At 44.9% G+C, this 23,295-nt stretch overlaps 1 protein-coding gene across 1 annotated transcript in view; it reads right to left on the reverse strand.

The window, feature by feature from the left end:
- The window catches only part of LOC147614078 (protein NRT1/ PTR FAMILY 8.2-like), a 29,112-nt gene extending 6,120 nt beyond the window's left edge, over positions 1-22,992 (reverse strand). Inside the window, exons 1-4 of the mRNA XM_086780618.1 lie at positions 22,820-22,992; positions 22,494-22,659; positions 17,681-17,898; positions 17,042-17,574 (exon numbers count right to left, since the gene is read on the reverse strand). Of these exons, the coding sequence (XP_086636744.1) occupies positions 17,042-17,574; positions 17,681-17,898; positions 22,494-22,659; positions 22,820-22,843 (941 nt within the window). The 5' untranslated portion in view covers positions 22,844-22,992. The remainder of the gene's footprint in view (positions 1-17,041; positions 17,575-17,680; positions 17,899-22,493; positions 22,660-22,819) is intronic.
- Positions 22,993-23,295: the final 303 nt, after the last annotated feature.

Here is a 23,295-nt window from a genome sequence, read left to right on the forward strand (position 1 = left end):
CCATTGTTGTAATGCTAAACTCGAGCTGCATGCTGCATTTGCACGCATCTGAAGGCATGCTGCACTTCATGCAGGTGGGGAGTGGATTTACAACTTGCTCCTCTTTGTCCTGCTGCTTTTCAGGGTGCAGGACTTTATGATATTCTTGCCAATGTCCACCATCTGGGCCTTCTCCTATTCTCTCTCCTCTAGACCTTCGTCTTCTTTGGTTTATGTGTGAAACATTTTGTGTCCAGTCAAACAACCGTTTGCCAGCAGATGCATTGAGATTTAAAGAGACCTCCATCTTCTGCACCTGAGGAGTGTAGGATTGGGCCTCTACTGAGAGCTTTTGCAACTTTTGTCTCTAAGACTCCTCTCTCTCCTCCTGGCTGCATTGTATGTGAATATGCTGACATTGGACTTTGCTCCAAGGATTACCCCCCTCTACAGCATTATGAGAGGCGATCCAGACTCAAGCCAAGAGGTTGCTCAAGTCCGGAATCAAAACCTCCTCTTTTACCATGAGGGTTATCTCATAGAATGTGCAGCAGGGTCTAGGGAGGCTTCCCACGCGTAGTAGTAAATGCCTTGTTAAGGATCAGCTCCACCCTGCCATTACAAGTGGACCTACGGATGTGTTGCTTCTGCAGGAGCACAAATTGGATATGTTTCAGTGTGGTAAAACTGGTGAGATCCTTTCTGGACACACTTTTTGGTCTTGTGCACAGGGGACCAAAGGTGGGGTATGCATCTCAATGTCAGCATCATTTTTGCCTCATGTTATTGGCCATGGTGTTATCATACCTGCTAGAATACAGTGGATTATGACTATGCAGGAGGGAGGAGAAGCTGGGTATCTTGAATATGTGAGGATTACTGTTATTACTTAGTATTTCATCCACTTATCTGTGTATTTAAGACTGAAACTGAAAGTAAACTTGAACACAGATGTTTTTGATTGATTGATTGAAATTGTGATACAACACGCTCCTTATATAGGAGTCCAAGAGACACGAATGAAAAGACACATCCCATGACCAATAGTCATGACTCTAGGTGAAGAGACACATCCTTTGGACGAATAGCTGCAACCATTGGGTGAAGAGTTGCAACCCTAGAGCGAAGGGGTGTGACCAGTCGTCGAAGGAGTGTGGCTCTTGATGAAGAGGCATGTCTCTAGAGCGAATAGTCATGACCATCCAAGTGTAGGGGTCCTCTGTAATCATGTCACTTCAGTATCTGTAACCATGAGGAGACTATGTATAATGAACTAAGTCACAATCGTGACATTCCCTCCCATTTAAAATAAAACCCATGTGATTAAATGAGAGTCGGTCGTCTGCCAAAGAATTCTTGGAGGAGTTGAGGATATTGTTGCATTTCTTCATCTGTCTGCCAAGTAGAATCTGACTCATCCAAGTCCATCCACTTAACAAGAAATTCTGTAGTAATCTTCCGTCTTGTTTCTTTCTGACGAACGTCAAGAATCTTCTCAGGAACAAGAATAATGTGATCATCTTCAATCTCAGGAACATAAGAAGATAACTCCGGAATAGATGAATCTCCTTGTATGTATTCCTTGAGCCAAGAGATGTGAAATGTCGGATGAATTTTTCCCCAAGATGGTGGAAGATCCAACTTATAACTGACAACTGAAATCTTCTTTATAACTTTAAATGGACCATAGAAACGCGGTCGCAGCTTCGGAAAGACTGACTTTACTGTCTTATATCGATGCGGTGCAACATAAAGCAAAACCAAGTCACCTTCTTGAAACTCAGTATGCCTTCTGTGCTTATTCGCATACTTCTGATACTTCTGCTGAACATGAACCAGTCTGTCTCGAACTTGCACAAGAATATCTTGCATTTCTTGAATCAACTGATCTGCTAATGCCACCTTGTGTTGAAGAACAAAGTTTGTAGGCACAAGCGGAGTGTGACCATATGCTGCTTGAAAAGGAGTCATTCCAGTGACTGAATGTGGAGAATTATTGTAAGCAAACTCCACAAGAGGCAAATATTCTTCCCAAGAAGCTAATCTTGTCTGAATATAATGTCTAAGCATTTCTTCCATAATTTGATTTACTCGTTCTGTCTGTCCGTCTGTCTGAGGATGATAAGCAGAACTGAACAAGAGATTTGTACCAAGAGATTTGAATAAGGAAGTCCAAAAATGTCCAGTAAACTTCGGATCTCTGTCAGAAACAATAGATCTTGGCAATCCATGAATTCTGAAAATATGCTGTACGAACAACAACGCTGCAAGATCTGGAGCAGAAACTGTCTTCTTGCAAGGAATAAAATGTGCCATTTTGGAAAACCGATCAACCACTACTAAAATTTGAGCATTGCCTTTCTGCGAACGCGGCAAAGTAGTGATGAAATCCATGCTTATGCTTTCCCATCTTTCCTGAGGAACTGGCAAAGGCTGAAGCAATCCTTGAGGAAGTTATCGTGAAGCTTTCATAATTTGACAAGAGTGACAAGCTTTAACAAACTTAATAACATCCTGTTGCATCTGAGGCCAGAAGTATGTTGCTGATAACAGACGATATGTCTTGTTAATTCCAGGATGAGCTGCAAAGGGTACGTCATGATGCTCTTGAATAAGGAGTTTCCGCAAAGATGCATTGTGAGGAACACAAATGCGATCTAAGTAATAAAGTAAATCATCTGCAATTGTATATGCGGCAAACATATTCATTTCTGCAACAGTAGGATGAAGAGATTTGAGAGCTCGAAAGACATCTCCAAAATCTCTATCTGTCAAATACTCATGCTTAAAACATGCAAGAATCTCCATTTGCACATTTGAGATAGCAAAGTTCGTAGCTCGAGGCATGCGGCTCAAAGCATCTGCTACCACATTTTGTAATCCAGGAACATAGAGTATCGCCATGTGAAAATTCGCCAAAAATTCAACCCATCGTCCTTGACGAGGATTCATCACTGGCTGAGTAAAGATGTAGGTCAAAGACTGATGATCTGTCTTAACCACTGAATCTGCACCAAGAAGATAATGCTTCCACGTTCTATAAGCATGAACAATGGCCAAAAATTCCTTGTCATAAACGGGATATCGCATTTGAATAGCCGAAAATTTATGACTTTCAAAAGCAATAACACGATCATTCTGCATAAGAACGCCTCCAGATGCTCTATCCGAAGCATCTGTCACATGACGTCAAACGACTGAGTTGGATCCGCAATAGCCAAAACAGGCGTAGTTGTCAACGCATGCTTAAGATCATTAAAGGACTTTTCAGCTTCAAGTGACCATTGCAATTTATCTAACTTTGTAAGGGCCGTCAAAGGAGCAGCAATATCGGAGAACTTGTGAACCTTGGTGTGGTAAAAATTTGCTAATCCCAAGAAAGATCGCACATCTGAAATTGTAAGTGGCAAAGGCCAATCAACAATGACCTTTATCTTCTTAGGATCAACTGCAATACCATGTCCAGAGATGATGTGTCCAAGATATTCCACATGATCTTTGAAAAACTGACTCTTCTTGTTGATGTACAAGACATTTGTACGGAGTACGTCGAAGACAATCTGCAAATGCTGCTTGTGATCGGCTAAAGTCTTACTGAAGACCAAAATGTCATCCAAATAAACGATGACAAACTTATCCAAGTAAGGACCAAAGATGTCATTCATCAAAGTCATAAAAGTAGCTGGGGCATTGGTTAACCCAAAAGGAATGACCAAAAATTCATAATGTCCATACTTTGTTCTGAAAGCTGTCTTGTACTCATCTCCAATTCGAATCCTGATTTGATGATAGCCTGACTTCAGATCAATCTTCAAAAATACCTTCGCACCAAGCAACTGATCAAAGAGCTCATCGATGCGAGGCAAGGGAAACTTATTCTTGATTGTCTGCTTATTAAGGGCACGATAATCAATGCAAAGTCGCATAGATCCATCCTTCTTCTTGACCAATAAAACTGGAGCACCAAAAGAACTTTTTCTTGGACGTATATGACCTTTATCCAACAATTCTGCCAATTGTCTCTGAATTTCTTGAGATTCTGAATAAGAAACTCGATAAGGAGCTCGAACTGGCGGTGGTTGTCCAGGAATTAGATCAATCGTATGATCTACAGAACGGCGAGGAGGCAATGTCGTTGGCAGCTCGTCAGGAAATAAATCCATATAAGGTTGAAAGAAGGGCTGCTGTAAATAGGAAATATCTGATGGCGAGGATTCCGATTGGTCAACTGTATTGTCTTCTGCTTCTCGCAACATAACTAAGGCAGAAGTGCTGTCGCGTTTACACACTAAGCGTTTGACTTGCATAGCAGAAACCACAGTAATCGGCTTAGAATTAAACAAACCTCGTAATTCCATTTCTCGATGATTATGATAAAGTCGAATGGAATGATCTCGAAAGCTGATCAAAGGATCATACTCATATAACCAAGACTGTCCAAGAATCATGTCATAGTGTGACAAAGGCATAATAGAGAAATTCAGCTGATCTTGATAATCCTGAATCTGAAAATGCAACTGCTGAATCCGTTTGCTGCAATGCAAGAAAGAACCATCTGCAAGTTCCACTTGGAAAACTTCCGCACTCTGCTGAGTAGGTAATCATAACTTGCTGACGAGAGTAGTTCCCACAAAATTAGTCGAGCATCCACTATCAACAAGAACATTGATAGGATGCTGGCCAATAAATCCCAATAAGCTCAAAACTTGATTGGAAAGGTTAACAGGCACTGAAGTATGGTTGTGGGCATTTAACATTAAAGCACTGACAACTTTAGAAACTCGCACTGCATGAACCACCTGCTTGCCTTTTTCTGGCGCAGAAGGATGATGATGATGTCCATGTTCACCTTTTGGAAAACATTCCATGTTGGAATTCTGGCGAGAATTACGCTTTGGGCACTCATACCACCTGTGTGGTCCATTGCAAATTGTGCAAAGACCTGGAGGGTTGGCTTGAGAGGTAGAAGGTGCCGATGTAGAGGCTTGCTGACCTGCTGAGGTATCGCGGCGAAAATTACGGCGATTGTTGGGTTGGCGACCTTGCCAGTTACGTCCTCGATTCCGATTGTTGTTATTGGAAGAGGATCCTGTTTGTGAGGCTGCTGCCTGACCTGAAAATCTAGGTCGAAAGGGCTATTGCCGAGTAGATTGCTGACCAGAGGATTGGGAATATTGAGACTCAGGTTGAGATAAATTTCCTCTGCGATTGTGCTGGGAGAAACGAGCACTGTTTGAGGACCGATTGCCAAAGAAGGATGTCCTGGGTTGTCGTCGTAGATCTCCAAGACGCTCTACATAGGCAATGGCAGCATCTATGGTGAGAGGGTTAAACTTCTGCACATCTTCCTGTAAGTTGGGTTCAAGCCCATCAATGAAGCTGTGTAGCTTGTCAACGGGGCTGAGGCTCTCAATTTCCAGAGTTAAACGTTGGAACTCTGTGATATATGCGGCTGAGGATCCTGTTATGCCTCAGGCAGCGGAGAGCAAACCGGGCATGGTAGTCCGCACTGGCAGGTTCAAAGGCCTTGCGGAGGGCGCGCCGGAATTCATCCCAAGTAGGAGTGTGCTTACCATCTGCAACACGTCGTTGCCACCATAGAAGTGCTGTGTCCTTGAGTAGTGAACTGGCTAAAGCCACCTTCTTGCTTTCGACCAAATCGGTATTGGTCAAATATACCTCCATTTTGAATATCCATTGGTCAAGCACGCGCTTGTCGCGGCGACCATTATAAGGGGCAGGCAGTTTGACATCGAGTTTCTTTTTTTGTGCAGCATTAAATATTTTATAAAGAAGTCGGAGTTCTGCATTGTTTACCTCGGCAGTTGGATCCGGTTCATCTTCATTTTCTGCTACCGAAGTCTCTGAAGAAGATGGTTGTGGATCACTGGCTGGTGTGCGCGCTGGATGGGGCCGCTGCAACTGGTCGAGTCGTCTGCTGATGGTAGAGAGACTTGTCGAAAAAGTCTGCTGAAGTGTCTCCATCTGTTCACGTAATGATGTAATGACCTGCATTTGCTCGTCTTGTTGCTGGCCCTCTTCCTTTGAGATAGATGGCATGTTGGAGCTGCTACAGTGAGTAGCGCGGAGAAGCTGGTGAAATATGTGGTACTGCTGGAGGAGAGAGTGACAGTGAATCGTCTCCCAATTCTGCTAAGAAATTGGAGCCTAACTCCGAAGGCTCGAAGTCTTCCACCTCGTCGAGAGGAGGGGGTTAATGGAGTGTAATCTGGCACAATGAGCTCACTGTATACTCGAACCAAGGGCTGAAGCGAGATGATCCGGTTTACTGCATCCACACGGCACTCGTCCACAGGAAATATGCAAGATGTGGGTACCGTCCCAAAATAAACTTGTAATGAGCAAGATGGTGTGCTGGACACGTCAAGTAAATATGCCAGATCACCCACGCCTGGAACTGAGTGGCGTGGCGGTGACTAACGTATAATAAAAAGTCCAGGGGACCTGGTACATGAACTGGAGCCGGAAGAGGTTCTGGAGCCGGAACGAGCGCAGGTTCGGGTGCCGGAACAGGTTCTGCAACATGTTCGGGTAATAGGGCGGGCTCCGGTGTGGGTGTATCGGGTATAATAATTATTTCTGGGGCTGGGCGAGGATTCTCGGGCAATATGGCTTCAGGGACCTCGTCTATGTACGAGATGTAAGGCGCGGGCTGATTGCTGTTGGGTTCCATTGGACGCCTGGTTGAGAAGGGGAATGTGTGCCAGAGTGGAGAGAAGTCCCTGGCGTGGCAGCGTGGGAGAGGAGCGCACCTTCCCTGGAACGGCGTGCGAGAGAAGCGAATGCGCTAGCCGGCGGACGAAATCGTTGCGCTGGCCCCATTCGCTCTTTTTTTTTTTTTTTTGATGTATCAAAAAGGTACGTGGGTTAATTTAAAAAAAAAGGGGGCCGCCCAAGTTAATTAATGGGCTGGCCGGCTGGTCGTTTTATTAAACCCACGAAGGGCTGCGATGGCTGAATCGGAGGGTCGTTTTATTAAACCCACGAAGTGCTGCGCTGGCTGAATCGGCGCTTATTGCACAAGCGGCCAATAGCGAAGAGGTGCCATCGCTTGGGGAAGGAGTGCCGCCAAGGTGAAGGGGTACCTGCCAGCTAATTTGACGACCATTCGTGTGAAGGGATGCAAACCCATGCACCAAAGGGCACAACCCGATGAAGAGGCACACGAAGGGTTACCAGCAGGAAATCTCTGCACACTCACCAGGTACGCCACACACACATCTGTGCATCTGTCTTCTATATATGAATTGAGAAAGAAGGTTTAGGTTACCTCATACTCGTAGATGTAGGTTCCATCTTTCTTCTGCTTCCATACAACGCCGGGTAGGGGAGTAGAGCGGAGAGGGTGAGAGGCTCACAACCGTAGGCCTGGGAAAAAAAATTTTGCTCTGATACTACTGTGAGGATTACTGTTATTACTTAGTATTTCATCCACTTATCTGTGTATTTAAGACTGAAACTGAAAGTAAACTTGAACACAGATGTTTTTGATTGATTGATTGAAATTGTGATACAACAGGCTCCTTATATAGGAGTCCAAGAGACACGAATGAAAAGACACATCCCATGACCAATAGTCATGACTCTAGGTGAAGAGACACATCCTTTGGACGAATAGCTGCAACCATTGGGTGAAGAGTTGCAACCCTAGAGCGAAGGGGTGTGACCAGTCGTCGAAGGAGTGTGGCTCTTGATGAAAAGGCATGTCTCTAGAGCGAATAGCTGACCATCCAAGTGTAGGGGTCCTCTGTAATCATGTCACTTCAGTATCTGTAACCATGAGGAGACTATGTATAATGAACTAAGTCAGGTAAATTGTAATTCTTCCTCTGTGCAAAGAGACAACTTGAGGCTTGCAACCCCTAGGGTAACCTTGACAAACCTGCTCATAGCGTCCGCTACTATAAGTTGAAGTAGTGGAGCTAAGGGGTATATCCCTGCCTCACGAAACAAGAGATCTGAAAGCGCTCACCATGCCCGCCCAAAACTTTGCTATGGGCCTCCCTATACATGCAAGAGACCCCCCTAATCCACTCCTAGGAGAAACCCATCTGTGCCATCGTGCCTTCTAAGAAGTCCCAATCCACTCTATCATTCAAAGTCTAGCAAGAGAATGGCAAGGGGGTGTTGGCTAGATTCAGCCCACTACACAGCTTCCCAAAATGAAGAGATTATCCAAAATACTCCTTCCTTGGAGAAAGCCATTTTGTGTATCATGAATAACTCTCTAAAGAACAAGCTAAAGCCTCATTCTGCCTTTGCTAAGATTTTGTAAGCAGACCCAAGCAGAGTTATGGGACTCCACTATCTAATATTGGTCTTGTCCCCACCTTTCAGGGGACAAGGTGGATAAGACCCTTCGTAAGAAAAGGGGACATCATACCAATACACATCTCTTGCAGAGCAGTAGTAACATCATCACCAATGTAATCCCAAAACTACAAAAAGAAGGCTGGAGAGAGACCATCATCCCCTGGGCATTTGCCTTTCGAGAGGGCGTGCAAAGCATGCCCCAGCTTATCCTTCGAAAAGGGGGCATCCAAAGAGGGCACCTCTAGAGCCTTGGTAGCTAACTAAGTGCTACTGGTGGCTGCTTCGTTTGTCATGTCATGCTGGGCTTTTCACTAGGGATGCATTGGTTAGCTTTGTCGGCTTATTCGGAACTTCCTTTGGTTAGGATTAGATGGCACTATACACACCAGGGCAAGAATGGCTTGGGATACCATTATTATGCCTAAGCAAGAGGAAGAATTGAACATCATTGACCTCGAGGTGCAATGTAAGGCTCTACTTTGCTTCTTCTTATGGAGCAGCAAAGAAGACGTGAACTTGCTAAGGAATGACGAATAGACAAGCCAAATGCAAGGATGCTAAAGATGACGCCAGGCAAAACGCACGGCATTGGAGTATCAACATAAACTTGATCGGGAAGCATTGCAACTCCACCATCATCAGTTACTCGCAACCTTGCAAGCCAGTTTCATGGCAACACTTCCCAAGATGGCACATGATGGTTATGAGGACAGAACCTACATCAGTTATTAGGAGGGGATGTTAATCCCACTTCGGATTAACAAAGAAGCTCCTCCATTTGAGGACATTAATAAGTGTTATGTAAAGGCATTATAAAATTTGTACATTATGAGATATTGGCCACCAAGGCCTTAGTTAGTAAGTTTGGGTGCCCAAGTGTGAATAAGGGTCAATTGTATATAAGGCAATTTGTCATAACGAAAGGACACAATCCTCCTTAGTGCTATGAGAGCTCTTCCTTTGTCTTGAGAGAGAGAGAGAGAGTGTGTGTGTACTCTAGTACATGTTCTTCTATGCATGTGTGTGATCATTCTACAGTCACACAATTTATACATAGCCCTTAATTGGTGGTAGCATTGGTCAAGTCTCCATTCAAATCCAACCACAGGCATGACTCATTACGTATGGGATACTTTTGTGTCCAACCTCAAATACAAGTTTCTTCCACCCCAGTACATGACTAGTTTGGAGGATGAGTTTTACAAACTCTCCCAGAATGGGTCACCCGTGTTGACCTATTCAAACAAGGTCATAACCATGGCATAACGGTTGGGGAAGTCAAAAGAAGAGAAGCTAAAATAGTTTCTTAGGGGATTGGATATGAACATTTGGTTTCTTGTACGGAATTTCGAGCCTCGATCATATTACAAAGCTCTAACTCTGGCTTAGAATCTAGAAATGATGTTGAACGGAGGCAAGCCCAAGAAGGTCCAATCAAACCCCAAACCCTAGTAGTCTACATCCCAATCGGGTAAGGAAACACATAATAGTAAAGACAGCAAGGACAATAAGTCCCAGAGCAACTCAGGCGGCAAGAGAAACATAGAGGCCAAGCCTCAAAAGACGCATGAGAAGACGGCCAAGGAGGGAATTACTAGACGTTATCTCTAGCTAGACGAGAAAAAGTAATGTAAAGCACAGAACCGTTGTTTCTTTTGCCATCAAGTAGGCCATGGTAAGAAGGATTGCACCAAGTGGTAGGCTAAGAAAGCCATCAAAGCATCGTCCTCTACAGTGGCCCCACCAAATCTACCCCCACCCCTCCACCCTCAAGTACAAATACCATTCAGCTATTATCTCTAGTACCTCTAGTGGTATTTGATGATAAGCAAGAGGGCGATGTTGAAGGGCAGACGAAAGCTCTAATCTGTGCCTATGGCACAACAAAGGGACAAGAGTTCATTGTCCTATTGAACATGGGCAACTCTCAGGATGCCATCCCTCCACAGATGGCTACGAAGATGGGTTGTACCTTACTGTCACACAATTTAGTCGTGGATGGGTTCACACCTAGTCTCTGTACATAGATCACTCATAAAGCTCAACAATTTGAGTTTAATGTGCAAGAGGCCATATTTCAGCGAGATTTCATTGCTTCGCCACTTTAAGTGTGCGAAATGATTCTCGGGATCCAATGATTCCAAGAGCGTGCATCGATTCTTGATTTGGCGGCTGGACACCTTCACCGTTGTTGACAGTTTACTTGAGCCCTTCATAATTCACGAGAATAGGATAATTTCACACGTCCAGAAAAGGAGCTAAGTGTGCGTTGATTTATGTCCATGCCCAACAATCTGTTGTTCAGCCAGCATCACCCTTAGAGAAAAAGTTGGTAGGTCTCCTTCCAAAGTTCTAAGACATCAGGTTGGGGGATGACCTCCCACCCATTCATCCTGAGGATCATCACATTGAGTTGGTCCCCGGGACAAATCCACTCAGTAAGTTCCCCTATCGCCTATCTAAGGCATTGGAGGGGGAACTCGAGCAGAAGTTATCTCAATTACTCCGAGCTTGATTTTTTCACCCATCATCCTCGTTGTATCTTATGCAACCAAAGAAAAACAAGAATGCATGTTTATGTGTGACTACAGGGCACTAAATAAGCTCATCATCAAAAATAAGTTCCCGGTGCCTAGAATTGCGTACATTCTGGAGCGGCTTAATGGTGCTAAGTATTTGTCAAAAATAGACCCTAAGAGTAGCTATCACCAAGTTCGGATTTTACAGCCGACATTTCAAAGACAGCTTTTTGGACTGAACATGGCCATTATGAGTTCTGTCAGTTGACTTGGCAGAATTCACCTAGCATGGCAAGTGAGTTTATGGGAGTAGCGTCTTATGAAGTAAATTCTCACAGTATTGGGTTGCAAACCCAATTTCCGTGGAATGAGCTAGAGGAGCTCCCCGTTCTGTTGTGCGCAAGTCCCCTCCCTACACCTGAGCGCCTTCCGCTTGCTGCCACCTTCTCCTTTCCTGTCGTCCGCCCTCTCTTGCCCATCTTCTCTCCTACCCGTCCTATCGCCTGCCTGTCAGTGTTCCTACCCGTCACCTGCCCGCAATCTCCTTTCTTGAGCGCCTTCATCCTCTCTCCTGCCCGCCTACTCATCTCATGTCATCCTCCCTCTCCTGCCCGTTCTCTCTCCTACTCACCAATGCTCGTGCCCGCCTTCTCACCTAGCTTCCGCCTCCTCTACAGTCATCCCACCTTCCTTCCTCTTCCACCCCTTTCGCCTCTTTTCCAGCCCTTCTTCCTGCCCCTCCCGCTTTGTTGCATGCGCCAGCGGCCAGCTTACGGAAAACTCCTACTGTGTTCAAGTCCACCACCCGTCCCTTGATTGGCATTATGGCTTCTGCCCAAACCAATCCTCCTTCACTCCCACAAGCTGTGAGAACTATCAATTTTTCACAAGATGATCTTCTCATCCTCCAAAGCGAGATCAACAATGAAATAAAGACCACTCTCGTTGGGAGGATCTACAGCTCTCACTCTGACCGCACTCGAGTTAGAGATTGGCTTCTGGCAGCCCTCCCTTGCAGTTTCTCGATGCATGTTTACTTGGACGAGGGTTTTCCAGGTTGACTTCAGCTCCCCGAAAGCCACATCTCAGGCACTTGCCGGCAGCCCTTTTCCCCTTGGCCCACGGAAATTATTCTTCTTTGAGTGCAGGCTGGACTTTCAACCTGTGGCAAAGGATTGGCGCCTTACTCCAATTTCTCTCAGATTTCCCACTCTTCCTCAGGTTTTTTGGAGGCTTTTGCCCGCCATAGGAGCTGCATTTGGCCAGGTCTTGGAAGTACCTGTCCTTCCATGGCTACCCTTGTCTGCTTCCACACAACAATCACCAAAACCTCTGATAGAGTACCCTTGAGTTTTTGTTCTTGTTTCTGACCCTCCATCACTGATGGTTACATCTTGTAACAGAGACCAGATGGCTCACATTTTCAACAGAGGATGGAGATTGCTGGCAGAGCAGATCAGTGTCGTATTTGCCACCAACATGGTCATATTGCTAGAGGTTGTCCCAGATCCAAGGGATGCATTAGGAGGCATTGATGATTGTGGACATGTTCATCAGATGTCTCCCCCTACTACCGCTCTTGCACCTCAGCATACTACACAGCGATGGGTGATGGTTAGGGATGGCAGGAGTCCCTGGACCTCCATCCCTGTACTGGCGTCTAGGCACTCAATGGAACACCCTAACCCCTTTGCATCCCTAGCTACGCATGATGATGACTCTGCACCATAGTTGCATGCATTCTTTGCATGCGCGCATTCGCATTCAAGAATGCCAAGTTTGCAAAAGAATGCAACGAGGGTGGTTGAGTATGCATTCGTGGCATGAAACTTGAAAGCTGAATTTTAAAGCTAGGGACTAAAAATTCAAACATACACATCTCACAATCAGAATGTCATGACTCACAGACTCACACACATAAACTTCAAAGTTCACATTTAGAACTTCAAAATGGACATTGAAAGTTGAAACTGAAAAGTGCTGGAAATGTACTCACATTATGGCCATAAGTGTAGTACAAAAGTAAGAGTACTAAAGAGTAAAGTACTCTAGTCCCAAGGCTAAAAGCCCAACACACTAAAGTGTGCTCACACGGGAAAAAACCCTTGTCCAGCCAAGGTAAAAAGTGCCCGTGTATGAGACCTATCACCTACTGAACAAAATGTTTAATTATCATTCTTCATCCTCCTTATCGGAGGAAGAAGATGAAGTGTAATCCTCATCCGTCTCCACATTGCTAGCTTCAACCTAGACATAATTGGCATTTGTTGCTGCATGCATGTTCTCTATATTCTCATCCTCTATACTCTCACGAACCTCTTGTAAAGCAACAAGTCTGTCATCATCTTTCTCCTTGTTTGTTGATCACCTCCAAAGTTACCTCCAATTTCTCAAATCCTCTAGCCTTGATTTTGGATACCAGTCGAAGATTGGTGTGTATGTAAACCAATCTCTCAGTGTATGTAAACCAATCTCTCACTGCTCAGAAGTCAAACTTTGGAGATGGCCCTTCGAGAAATGTGGAACACACAGGTTATGTCTTCTTCTCTTACTAAGGGTCTTATTCACCTTATCCCAAAGGTGGTGATAAGATGAATATTGGTCAATGAAGGCCTATCACATTACTTGGGACTGCCTAATACTTGTCGAAGGCAGTAGGCATGAGCTTGTAACCGGTTTTGCAGGATGTGATTCATGATACGCAAAAGAAGCATCTTTGATAATATCCTCTCTTTTTAGGAGGCGGTTGAAGGGTTAAGGAAAGCAACCAGCCCCTAGCCATCTTACTACTAGATTTTGAGAAGGAGTTGATTGTTTGGGATTTCCTTGAAAGAACTCTTAGATGTACTGGTTTTTCTCAGAATTGGACCAAATGTATCTCATGCTTGTATCCGGATGCTCACAGTAGTGTGCTTGTATATGGTGGTAGAGATGATCGCTTCTAGATCTCTCGATCTATACGACAGGGATGCCCCTTAGCCCCCCTATTATATCTCATTGTTGCCGAGGCTATGAGCATTTTTCTTCGCTCCACTGCTGGAGTTTCTGGTTTGAGTCTGCCCTTGCACAATTCTTGCTGATGAAATTGCTATGTTCCTCGAGGCCACACATATGTTTATGTTCCTTTCTGATTTCTTTGGAGGAGTTTTGCTTGGCAGCAAGGGTTCACATTAATTGACATAAGTCGGTTGGTTTTTGGATTGGTGACTCCCAAAGAGTCAATTGGGGTGCAGAGCTTGGGTTTACTTGGAATGACAAAGGCTATACTGCCAGATATTTGGGGTGTCAAGTTGGGGTTGATATTTCACCTACACAACAGTTTGCACCAATATTTATGAGCATTAGAAAGAAACTTCTTCGTTGGAGTTTAGGAGATTAGATCTATCCTCCAAAGCTTTGGGGGTTAACCAAGTACTGCTTGCCTGAGCCTGGTTCATTGCCTCTTGTTGGTGCTTCTCTCGTGGATGCATTGGCCAGCTCCAGAGATTGGTCCGTAACTTTCTTTGGTCAGTTTTGGGTGGTTCACTAGACACCCACGGGGCAAAGTGGCTTGCGAGACTGTTATACGCCTCAGACACGAAGGGCAGCTGAATATTGTAGATCCAGATATACAGTGCAGGGCATTACTTTTCAAGCTGTAGTTAGAGCACTCCTCCCAGGCACTGAGCCTTGGAAGGATTTTTTTATGTTTCACATTTCCGGTTGTACACCTCGTGGTGATGGAAATTGGATTCACGTTTCATTTTCACCAAGGCAAAGTACAAGCCACCTTCTTCCCCACTTATAGTGGCCAATATCAAAGCCTAGAGTAGCATGAGAACTTTTTTGAGACAGAGGCTTCCTACATCAGTGGATAAGGCTGATAGACAGCCCATTATGTGGAATGACCTCATTAGACATGAGGTTGGACGACCTTTGGGTGCATCTGGATATATGCAGTGGCTTGGCTAGCTAGGAGAGATGTGCACTGACAAACTTTTAAAAGTCTCCCTATGGATCGGAGGCTTGTATCTACTCAGCGCCTCAAAGGGAGTCTTAGATGAATCGATCAAATTGGTGCAGTTATACCTCATGAGTGGATTATTGGCACATTTCACGATGAACATCATCCTAGGTAGCTGGGAGTTTTCTCCAGGTTAGCAGTGCCATTATAGGTGTTAGCCTTGCTAGATCAGGATGAGGAAGGAGATCATGTTTTTTATTCTATCCAGCCAGGATGGAGATTGTTGAGATGTGGCACGCTGGAGATTATTCCCTGGCACTGCCCTTCATCCAGTGAGAGTAGTTAATCGCTCAGGAAAGTAGTGGCATGTTGACCCGCCTGATATTGCGACCCACGGGTCTTGGTGCTTATGGTTGTATGGTGGATGTCCTATCAGATATCTTCATTGGGATCCTGGTGAGTGGGAGTGGATTGATGCAGTCAATTTTATGAAGAGTAAACCTTTTTTTAGCTACACTCTCTATAATGCTAGGCTCCTTCTTCTTGGGCAAATTCAAAGGACTCCTACTCTTAGGCCGCACGGGGAAAGCTATAACATCACCCCATTGATTCAAAAGAGATTTTGGCACTGACTTTGGCACTCATACAGGAGGAGCCTGATCTCTCACTTCTTTTGGTTTGAGCTGAGAGCTTGCCCCCACATCTCCCTCTCTCGTCACTCCAGCCCATGTTGCCCTCTCGTGCCTAGCCCCAGTAGTACCACTTACTCAGCCCCCATGTTACGTACCTAATCCTGATCCTTAAAATTGGGAAGTAATCTAGCAGGGTTAGGGGGGCCTGAGGTTAGGGAAGGCACACGAGATACAGATGGCTAAGGTGGTAAGGGACACCAAGGCTAATTTGGAATGGATCTGTCGGAGTGAGCTTTAGGCCCTAGCTCAGGGGAGGTCTGCATCCGCAGACCGTGGTTGGGTGGTAAGCTTGCCTGCACCCTTGTATGCTGTTTGTACTAACCTTGTGTTTAGCCTGTGATTGAGATGATTTCCTGGGAGGATCTTACAATTGGTATCAGAATCTATAGGATCCTCCCACAAAATCACCTAAATCACACGCTAAACACAAGGTTAGTGCAAACAACATAGAAGGATGCAGGCAAGTTCACCACCCAACCACGATCCACATCTGGAGACCTCCCCCGAGCCAGGGGCTGAATCTCACTCGCTCCAAACTGCCCATATCCCGCCTCTCACTTTGCCTCTAAGGCAGCTGCAAGGAAAAATCATGCCTACATGACACCAGATTAACGTGACAAGCAAGCCTATAGCATACTACTTTTTCTGAATATTTGCATATCTATCCTGCATATATAGCATGCAGAACATAGCTGCATACAGCATATAGCACTTCAAATCTTTCTATAATAAGCATGATGCATCTAATCATAAAGGTTTGCCAAAATCCTACTTCCTTAATGCCTTATATAGTAAGCATGATGTATATAATTAAAAGGGTTTGCCAAAATCTATTCATTGTAACAGGAAATCAATGATGTATCTAACTATAAGGGTTTGCCAAAATCTATTCATTGTAACAGGAAATCCATGTGGTATCTATCTATCCTACAGCTGATTGTAAGTTATAGAATAAAGGAGTAGGGCACGGCATTCCCAGTAATGACATGAGATTTTCAGAAACCAGATTTATCCTCATGTTGTGGATAAATATACAAATCTTCTTATGGTACATCAACAGAACCAAAGTCAAATCGGGAGTGAAAAGATCCTTTTTAGTCAAATCTAGGTGCTGTTTCAGTGTCAATTCTCATGGACTTTCCTTATTCCCATGGCATCATCATCCCAACCACATGCATGTCTCAATTATGATTTAAAGGGGAGACAAAGCTAGTCTCAATGATGCACAGATTAAGTTCATAGCATGTAGGCCCAGAATATGGAAATGGAAAAAAGCACATGAAACTTTTAACACTCCATAGTACAAGTTCAGCTTGAACCATACAAGATCCCTCCGCACTTAAAAGTACTCTAAAACTACATCTTTGTCTTTTTCGATTGAACCAATCAATTAAGCCAGTGTTTTTTGGAACTTTGTCAAAGGATTTAACTAAATACTAATGGCCCTTCCTCCATTAATAAGACTATACATTTAATAATGGCCCTTCCTCCATTAATAAGACTATACATTTAAAGAAAAAAAATCCTTATGGATATGGATTTTTATCACCTTGAAGCATGAGTTGAGGGCTTACCAAAAGTGGTTAGTGTGCTCGAGCTTTCTACTTCCTTGAATAGAACAATCTTTGGTTTCAAAAAGTGACTTTGAATCAGATGGTACTGCCACCCCATGTTTCCGAATGGCTGCAATAAAAACTTGTAAAATTCGTGTCAAAGGGCTTCCTCCTGGCTTCTGATGCCTGAACAGGTGAGAACCTGAAAAGAAACTTACAATTGCCACTCCCATCATTCCTGCAGGGATTCCAAAACCCCATGCCCAGCTGACAGTATCTTGTATGTAAACAAGAATGCTCGCAGATATGAGGGCTCCAATGTTGATTGAGAAGTAAAACCAGTTGAAAAAGGAAATTTTATTCTTTTTCTCATTCACATCATTATCGTCAAATTGATCCGCACCAAAAGAAGACACACATGGTTTTATCCCTCCTGTGCCCAAAGCAATAAGGTAAATTGCTGTATAGAACACAGCAAGCTGGCCAAGACTCGCATTACCATTCTTGGGTACAAGTGAAGGAATAGCCGCTGTTAATGTCAAAAGGACCATTCCCTGTTGTCACAACTATGCATGCTCATTGCCAAGACGACCTCAACATCGTAATTTCATTAAAGACATCCATTTGAGCTTTTCAAATTGCTGAAAGGAGCTAGCTTACCACAAAATAAATAGAAGAGAAGGCAGCAATTGTCCAATAGCGTCCCAAATATGCGTCAGCAAAGAAAGCCCCAATCAAGGGTGTGATGTAGCAGGTTCCAGACCAATTATTTACATTCACAGTTGCTGTTGCATTACCCTGGTGTAACTGTGTTTGCAAAAAGACCACCATATTTGTATTGATTCCATAATATGCTAGCCTCTCACTAGCCTCATTTCCTGCACATAAGTACTACATTCTTGAGTTTAAAAATAGAGACAGCCATTAAAAGGAAAACCCAAAAACATTGGCCATAAACATATCTAGATGTCATATTGTGCTGCCAATTCAGTTGGAAAACCTGACGTGAACAATAAAGCACTCACTTTGTAAAACAATAAATTCTACACACTAAAGAAAATATGATAAGCAACCAGATATGGAGCTAACACATTCAAGCTCAAGTGTCTCCTACTCATGGTGTTACATATAAGATTATACATGTCCCCAGACATCAAGGTTTTGTAAATGTATGGATATCCATAAAAGCACTACGCTAACTTGCAATTCCAGGAATTGACAGTCTTGTCAATGTACTGATTTCCATCATAACCTAGTGTTACTTGCAGTGAAAGAATGGGCCAAGTTATCTACTATCATACTTCAGCACGATCTCTCGACGACTGGCATTAATTTACTTATAACATACATCATAGTTCACCTGTGTCAGCTAGGAGAGTAATCTTAATGGCAGGTGGCAGGTACTCAGATTTACATTGATCCATTTATAAGACTTTAATAAGGTAAGTGGTTTCGTAATTTATAGAAGATAAAGTAGAAAAGTTGTAGGATACACATGGGAAATACACAGATATCACACATTCAAACACTATGTAATTTATTTTATGTTTCTAAGACCCGATCCCCACATCTCAAAGGGAGACCTTCTTCCTTATCTTGCAAGAGGCAGACCGACAGGGAACTTGCCTGCAAAGATCTTGAGGACGTGTAGCATTTCAAATTGAAGATTTTTCTTATTTTCATTTTTTTTCAACTGGCCTTTGGCCCAAGATCCTCCCATAGTCACCAAATTTCACCGTCCAAAGACAGCCGCCCGTAGGCGCTTATTTATCCAGCCGTCGTAGGCGATGCCACCGAGGAAGCACCAAGGGAGGTTTTGAACCTAGGACCTCTTGGTCCTAGGCAAGCACCTTCACCACTTGAGCTATCACCTCATTGGCCAAATTGAAGAAATTTTAATGTGGTAACCGAATCCTTTAGCCGAAAGGCAATGGTAAAAGAACTACGTTTCACACAATTTTATAATGAAATCCTAGATTCCATTGAGAATAGACGTAAGCATGCTGTCCTCGCACCTCTACTATGTGATTTGAAAGGCATTAAGAGAAGGGGCCTCGTAACAGAAACATCAAGGGATGTCAATTGCATTGAGGATGGATGCAAATGAAGATGCTTTCCAAAGAGGAAATAAAGTGTCACATGCACAGAAGCTCTAAGTGTCTTGTTTCAGCCCTAAGTAACTGAATAGGAACCTTGATGCAAGTCACCAACAAAGATAAAGAGGAGAGAGAGAGAGAGAGAGAGAGAGCTGTATTTTCAGTTGGCAACCTTTTCACTGAAAACCTTGCCATGGCTCTAACTCCACTCCAGATTCGGTGTTGAGATCTGTGCATCTATGCCACTTTGTCCCCTTGCCTTCATGCCCTAGGGCTGGGCTTTGTCACAGGGTTACTACTGCCCTAAACTGCTGTTTATGTGCTGCCTAATCAAGGGTTAGCCTGGAAAGCCAGTGTTGTCCAGTTGACCAGGATATCATGACCTCAAACACCAAAATCTTTGTGTAATGCACTGGACACCCCCCAATATATTAGAGTTATCCTCGTCTAAAGAAACAACTCTTTTGGCCAGGCATTAATAAGGATACCCAAGGTTATGGGTGAAAGTGCTGAAAATATCAAGTGGTGTGATGAAAGCCAAACAACTTAAGGTAGGCACCTTGTTAAATCCATAAGAGATCCCAGGTGGCAGATGGGATTATTACAAAGACGACCCAAGATGCAGAAAGGGCATGATTGTGTGGTTGAATGATATTGATTGGCAACACTGAACTCATTTTATTCCAGCTAGAAAGATGTGAAGACTGGGCTTTCCTTGAAGAGATGATGACCCTTGTGGGATTTTCAGCCTCTTGGGTGAGGGGAGTGTCAGGTCTTTACTCCTCAGTTCATAGTAACGTCCTAATCAGGGAGCACAGGGTGAGGGTTTCTCCATCTCCTGCTTATTTCACCAAAGCTGTCCTTTGGTCCCTTTCCTCTTCTCGTTTGTGACGTTATTAGTACACGGGGAAACCTTCAGCCCTTTGCAGCCATGATTGAGAATTTTCGCCAAAGAATCAATTGGCACAAATCCAATGGCATTTGGATGGCGCCTCCCACGCCCCAACTTAAGGTCAGTGGAAGCCATTTAGTCGACCCCCAAGGGCACCTCAATGTGATACCTAAAGTAACAAATGGGCATCGTCATAAGCATTCATCAGAAGCTTTTGCACTGGAGCCCAGATCTTCTTTCCCTAGCCAGACAAGAAGTGGTGGCCAATCAGGTTCTTCTGGCTACCATGTGGTACATCACATCATGTTGGTCCTCTCGCTCATGTATAAAACGTGTAGAGCCGCTCATTTGCAACTTCCTCTAGGCGGGGAGCAGCAGCCACACAGCCCAACCCAAAATGGCCTGGAACATCATCATACAATCCCTAACCCCCCCCCCCCCAACGCACCCCCCCCGCCCCCCCCGCCCCTCCCAAAGGGTTGGTTAGGCATCATTGATCCAACGATCTAGAGCAGGTGCTTTTGGGAAAACTTGTCCTCAAAAATCTCCAGCGAGGGAAAAATCGTAGAAGGATTTCTTGCTCTCCTGCATGGCCGAGCGCAATCCCACCCAATGGCTTTTCATCAAGGCCCCTCTTCAAAATCTCAACATTGTTATACAAGAACAAATTCACAGCCAGCCTCTTTTGAGCTTGAGCCGCGCTTCATTCGACAGTCTTCTTGTCCTCTCCCACTATGGGTGAAGAGCGTCTAGCATGCCCTAATTCATCCTTCCCACCAAACATCCACTAAGCTCTCACACGCACATTCCCTTGGGTCCCTGGCACAGTTCCTAGGTTCCTGGCTCCACTTCACGCCCTCCACACGGCATAGAAAAATCACCTCGTCAGTAAGGGGGAGCCAAACATCATCCTCAGCATCGACTTGGTTGTCCCCTACAGTGGCAAACCCCGATCAACTCTCCATCCCCAGTATGGATAGCAGATGTCGCTTGCCATCTCTCTCTTGATCCTTGGCCGAAGAGAGGACCTCCCCCCACTGGTTTTCGAGATCAGCCAATCAAGCAGTCTACGACCTACCCACCATACGAGGATCGCAGCTCTCCCTTCCAGTGCAGATCCGAGCAGCAGGCTTCTACTGTCAGGTTTTTTCATATCTACCACTCTCCCCTTGGGGTCGCAGATTCATGATCCATCCTGACATCGCTGGCTTTGGGAGAACCCCCCCTTGGTTCAGATACAGTGAGATCAGAGAGTGGTACTAAAGGGATCCCACAGCCTCCAATGCATTCTAGCTAACCTTTCTTCTCCTACTCTGGCCATCTGGGGAGAAAGATTCAGCTTCATGGGATTGAGGGCACACTGATTACTGCCCAGCATTGGAGAGCCAATGGCGTTACTCCCCACATCCTCTCCAATTTCTGGAAGAGGCTATGGATCAGCTTCCGCGCCAGAATGATCTTCTTTTTCTCTGGCTGGTGGCCCACACGAGTCTAGCTGTAGACATCTGGCTACCAGTTGCAATAGATGTGACACCCACTAGGAATCTCAACGACGTTACCTTTACGATAGCCGGAAGGCACGACAGGTCTAGTGTTGGATTTAGCACCTATTCACAATGGAACAAAACAACGAATTGTTTTGTTACTTAAGACACCATTGCTTGGGCAATGGAGGCACTGCGGACACTCAGCTTCAAGGAGGATGGTGAGGCCCAGTCCAAGCAGTCCCTTGGGACCACACAGACCACCAAAGGTCAGAGGTGGGAGCTCATCAACAGTATCACCACACCTAGCACATCTCGCTGGCACATTGCCGAGAGACTGTAGAGGGTATGGCCATCCCCTGGCAATGACCAATTTTCTTTATTTGACGGACATCATCCACACCCTTCTCGGACACTGGGGACACTTGCACAAGCGACAACATAGGCGTGCAACCTTCCTAACACACAAGGAGCCCAGGTCCTTTTCTCATGGTGGTCTTTTCTGGCATTACAAGCCCTGGTGTGGCTTTTCCCCCCTCCCCCTTGGATGTAACCTCCTCCAAGAGTGGCCAGCCATCGACCTCGAGCCTCCCTCCCCTCATGCCTATCAGTTTGACAAATTGTGAGAGGACCTGCATTGTGAGCACCAACCTTTTTTCAAAAGAGGCTTTTCAGAAGTACCTAGAAGAGTGCCCTATTTTATCTCTAGCATTGGAGGATTGTAGCCCCAGAGGCACAGGCAGATTTGAAGGATCTTTTATTCGGGAAAAAAAAAAAGTCATCTCTACATGTTTTTCTCCTTAGAGAGTTGTAACGAAAAATGATTGAGAGCTTTAATGAAAACCTTGTAAGTAAACTGGCTGCAGAATTAGGAGGAGGAAGTGAATAGTGAATAGGTGCTATACCACGAATTCAACAAAAAAAGAAAATTGCATGAACTATTATCACCACACAGCAAACAGAAGAGACTTAGACATGCATAGAATAAAAGAGAAATGCACCAAGGATGAAGGGGAAAGCCTTCCAATTGCCGGTCTTCGCTTTTACTGCGGGTTGGCCACGAATATCCACCGAGCCATCTTGAGTGAATGGAGAGGCGCTCAATTCCTTCTTCAGTTGCCCACCGTCACTAGCCATGGCTGCCTCCACGCCCCCCTTCATATCCGCCTGCATGCACGAGTCAAGTTAGGGACTACCCTTTCACTCTCCATGGTCGTTGCAATATGTTATGTGATCAGTCCAGATGCATGCATGCCCCGCTCGCTAATCATTATAGGAGACTAACGAGAGATAACAGCAGATCAGATCGATCGAGGAGAGGTCTTACGTCTTGCAAAGTGCCTGCTGCCATCGACGCCCGCTCTCTCTCTCTCTCTCTCTCTCTTTCCCCCACAGAGCTCAAAAGGCAGGTTGGCGCGCCGAGGCCGGCACTTCGAAGAGCAAGTGCGTGGGGTGGGGTCCGTGGGCGGAAACTCCATACACACCACTCATAACCTGTACAGAAAGAAAGAAAGGGTGTTTTGTCGCTTTTGTTCACTACTTAACCACACACTTTGGCCCCCTATTAGCGCGCGCACCTTTACTTTTGAATACGCCACGTGCTCCACCAATTAGTTGATCGAGCATACACCCCCCCCCCAAAAAAAAGGTGCCTTCAATATAAACAAACAAGTTCTACCTTCTCCTGTCAAAGAGACCAACGCTCTACAGATGAGCTAGCACTCGTTGGTACCTACCCTTGATGAGTTGATTATAAGCATGTACGATGGGTTCGTCGGCACTCATCCCGGCGGGGCCGTCTCC

Source organism: Cibotium barometz, chromosome 42 (assembly GCF_041138505.1).
Source record: "Cibotium barometz isolate CiBa-2024 chromosome 42, ASM4113850v1, whole genome shotgun sequence".
NCBI lineage: Eukaryota > Viridiplantae > Streptophyta > Polypodiopsida > Cyatheales > Cibotiaceae > Cibotium > Cibotium barometz.